This window comes from Aplysia californica, unplaced genomic scaffold (assembly GCF_000002075.1).
Source record: "Aplysia californica isolate F4 #8 unplaced genomic scaffold, AplCal3.0 scaffold00429, whole genome shotgun sequence".
Classification (NCBI taxonomy): Eukaryota; Metazoa; Mollusca; class Gastropoda; order Aplysiida; family Aplysiidae; genus Aplysia; species Aplysia californica.
In genome coordinates, this window is record NW_004797699.1 from 551,523 (window position 1) to 555,883 (window position 4,361).

Genomic DNA, 4,361 nt, shown 5'->3' on the forward strand with positions numbered 1-4,361 from the left:
AGGAGGAGGAGGAGGAGGAGGAGGAGGATGACGAGAAGGAGCGGGTGAAAGAAGAAGAATAGGAAGAGGAGGAAGAAGAGGAGGAAGAGAAGAGGAGGAACGAAGATGAAGAGGAGGAGGAAGAGGAAGAGGAGGAGGAAGGCGAAAGTAAGAACATAATACTGATTCGTTGGAAGAGGAAGAGGAGGAGGAAGGCAAGAGTAAGAAAATAATACTGATTCGTTTACTTATTTATTCACGTGTTTCGCGTATCATTGCACAGATTTGAGGACCCAGAGACCGAGTCCTGTATGAAGCTAGTGGCGGAACAGGCCTGCCTTCTCGAGGGGATGATCGCCCTGGACTTTCTCCCCTTCCTCAGATACTTGCCGGGGGACCTTTTTGGGTATGCGCCATTTTGTGTGCTATTTATCTTTGAAAAAAAAAAGAAAGAAAGAACGATAGTTATATGTTTCAGAAACAAAGCGCTGATAGAAAAAAGTAAGGTTTTTTTTGTTAAAGAAGAAAAGTAGGCTAATACCTTTTGCGTATCCAGCCTCTAGAGAAAACATTGGATACAACGGCACGCATAAATGATTTATGTATTCCGTCAGCAGCGCAAAATAAACAGTATTACGATGGATATATTATTTCAAAGCGCCACAATGCAACCCCCTGAGGTGAAGTTAAAAAAAATTTTTATTTTTATTTTAAAGTGGCCCGTGAAGAACCCACTTCAGCCTCAATGACAAACCACGATGACCAACTAATGGCAATGCTTGACAAAAAGCACTAACTCTGAGCTCACTAACCACTGAACTGACAATAAATCTGTGATAAAGGCATCGGTTCATGTCAGATCAGACATGGACTCTAGACTTTAACTATAGATATAGAGAGAGATGCCCGGTCCAATTAAGCGCTGCCGATTTTACCAAAGGGATGTAATCATGAAATAAGTCCCAACTTCTTAGGTAACAGCTAGGGACCGGAGTATTTTCTCCTGACTTTGGAAAACTAACTTGCAAATAAAAACATTTTCAATAAATGAATAAATAAATAAACAATAATAAATAAACAAACAAAAAGATAAATAAAGAAACTGAAATAACCATGTTCTTTTTCCTCTTACTTGTGTTGAATTCGCCCTTGATTTAATAGTTATTGTCCTCGTCTCGTCGTCTTTATGGACGTATTTGTGCTGTTGTAGCAGTAGTTGTTGTTATCGTTCAAGTTTTCATGGTTGTTATTAATGTCGTTGTTGTGTTGTAGTAGTTGTAATAATAGTTGTTGACGTCGTCGTCTTTTTCATTGTATATGTGTTGAAGTAGGATAGTTGTTGTTGTCGTAGTTGTCGTCGTTTTTATTGATGTCTTTGTTGTGTCGTAGTAGTAATGGTTGTTGTTAGTGTTGTTATTGTTATTTATTTCGTAGTAGCGATTGTTGTTGTTGTGTTGTAGAGTAGTAATAGTTTGTTGTTGTTGTTGTTGTTGTTGACGTTGTTATTGCAGTAGTAGTAGTAGTAGTAGTAGTAGTAGTAGTAGTAGTAGTAGTAGTAGTAGTAGTAGTAGTAGTAGTAGTAGTAGTAGTAGTTGCAGTAGTTTTAGTAGTAGTAGTAGTAGTAGTAGTAGTAGTAGTAGTAGTAGTAGTAGTAGCAGCAGTAGCAGCAGTAGCAGTAGATCTAGCAGTAGTAGCAGCAGCAATAGCAGTAGATCTAGTAGAGCAGTAGTAGCAGCAGCAGTAGCAGTATTTGTAGTAGCATAATTGTACAACCCATGGTCTTTTTATATATATATATATATATTTCTACCGTAGGCTAAAGAAAACCCTGGAGGTCCGCGAGTACGTGGACAGCCATCTGATCCGTCGACAGGTGGCGTCCCGCAGAGAGCAGAGCTGCACGGAGGAGCCAGAGGACTTCATCACGTACTTCCTCAAAAACCAAGACATGCAAAACGGGAAAAACCCTGAGCTCAATGGTGGGTGACAACAACAACAACAACAACAACAGCAGCAGCAGCACAACAATAACAACAACAACAACAACAACAACAACAACAACAGCAGCAGCAGCAGCAGCAACAACAACAACAACTATAACAATAATAATAATAACAACAATAATCATCATCATGGATTGCACTTATATATAGCGGTCTATCCCATGGTCTATCCCAACCGTGGGTTGTATAATTATGCTACAACAACAATAATAACAAAAATTATAATCATCATCATCATGGATTGTATTATAATATAGCGGTCTATCTATTCCATACAGGCATAAGCTCTGAACGCTTTACATTCATGACATGATTACTGACAGTCAAGTTTAAAATGCACAAGTAAAGACATTTAAGAAATCCAGCTCAACCACGTAAAGAAGAACTTTCTCTGCCATACATTAATTAAAGGATAGCTCTGGAAACAAGACACAACAGTTATGATTGCAATTGTAGACGTTTTTAAAATCGCCCCCCTCCCCCCCCCCCCAATCCACCCTGATAAAAGTTAGATAATTTAGGAGACTGGCTGCTTTGACTTTGCCTTTCACAACCAACCCGGGCTTAGAGGCAAACAATTTCCCAGCAGATCTAAGACGGAGATATTCAATAAATAAACCCATTCCACACAGGAATCGAACTCACGCATTGTGCTTGCGACGCGACGGTGAAGGGCCCACCACTACACACAGTGGATGGACAGAAGAAGGACATCAACCAAGCAGATTGAATTTCATGTTACTTTGTTTTGAATCTATTGTAGTTTTATTTTATAAGCCACTTTCAGCTTTATTTAGTTAATACAAGAAGCGATGTACCGTGCTAATCAACATACTGTGTTCTCGAACAGAAAATAGGATGGGTGGGTGGGTAGCTACCGGTTAAACCAAACGACAGTCAGGGTTATACCAGAGGAAATAAATCCCAAATGCTGAGTTTTGTGCTCACGTTGGTTTTTTGTTTTAATTATTATACATGTATTTTCTATATGAGTAGAGGAAGATTGAAGAAGCTGCATTTATTTTCTTTTTCACGTTTGACGACCTACTAACTACAATCTTGGTGGACCCAACTGGTCAAGCAGTTATACAATGCTATTACTCAACCATCCCTCTTATGCCTCTTCCTCCTTCTCTCCCTCTCCCCCTCATCCTCCTAACTGCAGTAAAGCATCTCTTCCTATTTTTTCTTTCCTTCCTCTTCATCCTCTTGTTGTTGTTGGGGGTGGTGGTTATTAATGCTGTTTTTTGTTGTTATTGTTGCTGTTGTTATTGTCATTGCTGTCGTTGCTGCTGCTGCTGCTGCTGCTGTAGTTTTTGTTTTTGTTTTTGTTGATGTAGTTGTTGTTGTTGCGGTTATTGTTGTGGTTATTGTTGTTGTTCATATGATGATGATGATGATGATGATGATGATGATGATGATGATGATGATGATGATTTTTTTTGGTTTCCTTAATGGGCCTGGCGGACTCCACGAAGAAATCTTCGAGCGAGAGCGAGGCTCTTTTTCGGCTTCTTTGTCAATTATGCTTAGCGGCACCTCCACTCGTCCAAATAACTCCATTCGAATTGCCATTGTTCCTGGACATTCAAACATATGTTTGGAATCCTCCTTTTCATGGCCGCATCTTCGGCAACATGGGCTGAGCTCTTCATGTACAAAGTTTTTATACCATTTTTAACTTTAAGCTCCAATGAAGGTCCGACCGCAGTCTCGCTTTTTCTACATGTTCCTGAAGAAGCCCTTTACCGGGCGAAACGTCGAACTTATTAAATTTGAAAAGTCTACTAAGTCTCATACCCTTTTTTTATTCCTTGTTATCTACAATGATGATGATGATGATGATGATGATGATGATGATGATGATGATGATGATGATGATAATGATATTATTGTTATTGTTGTTGTTGTTGTTGTTGTTGTTGTTGTTATTATTATTATTATTATTATTATTACTTTCTTAAAACATTATTTTTCCCTTTTCTATTTTCAAAAATTATCATTATTATCATTTTTACAGGTATGTAATATAAAGTCCTTTGTCAATACCTGCAGAAGACAGCCTGGTGGCAATTGTGTTCACTCTCCTGATCGCTGCAATAGACACAACCAGCATCTCTCTGTCTTGGGCGATACTCTACTTACTGCACCACCCAGAGGTACAAGAACGCTGTTTCCAGGAAATGAAAGACTCAATCGGCCTTGACCGCAGACCAGAATTCAAGGACTGTGGTCAGCTGCCGTATTTAGAGGCGACCATTCTAGAAGTCTTGCGGAGGGCAAGCATCTCACCTTTCAGCATTCACCACACAGGTAGGCTGCTGCTTGATGCATTCACTTTTGACGACTGTGCTTGTACTTGTATTGTCACTCCCCCCC

General features: G+C 39.5%; 1 protein-coding gene across 1 annotated transcript in view; it reads left to right on the forward strand.

Moving 5' to 3' along the window:
- LOC101853716 (cytochrome P450 2U1) overlaps nucleotides 1-4,361 on the forward strand; it is a gene marked incomplete at its 3' end in the record, with an annotated part of 25,017 nt that overhangs the window by 19,284 nt on the left and 1,372 nt on the right. Inside the window, 3 exon segments of the mRNA XM_035971405.1 lie at nucleotides 263-385; nucleotides 1,795-1,958; nucleotides 4,038-4,295. Coding sequence (XP_035827298.1) covers nucleotides 263-385; nucleotides 1,795-1,958; nucleotides 4,038-4,295 — 545 coding nt within the window.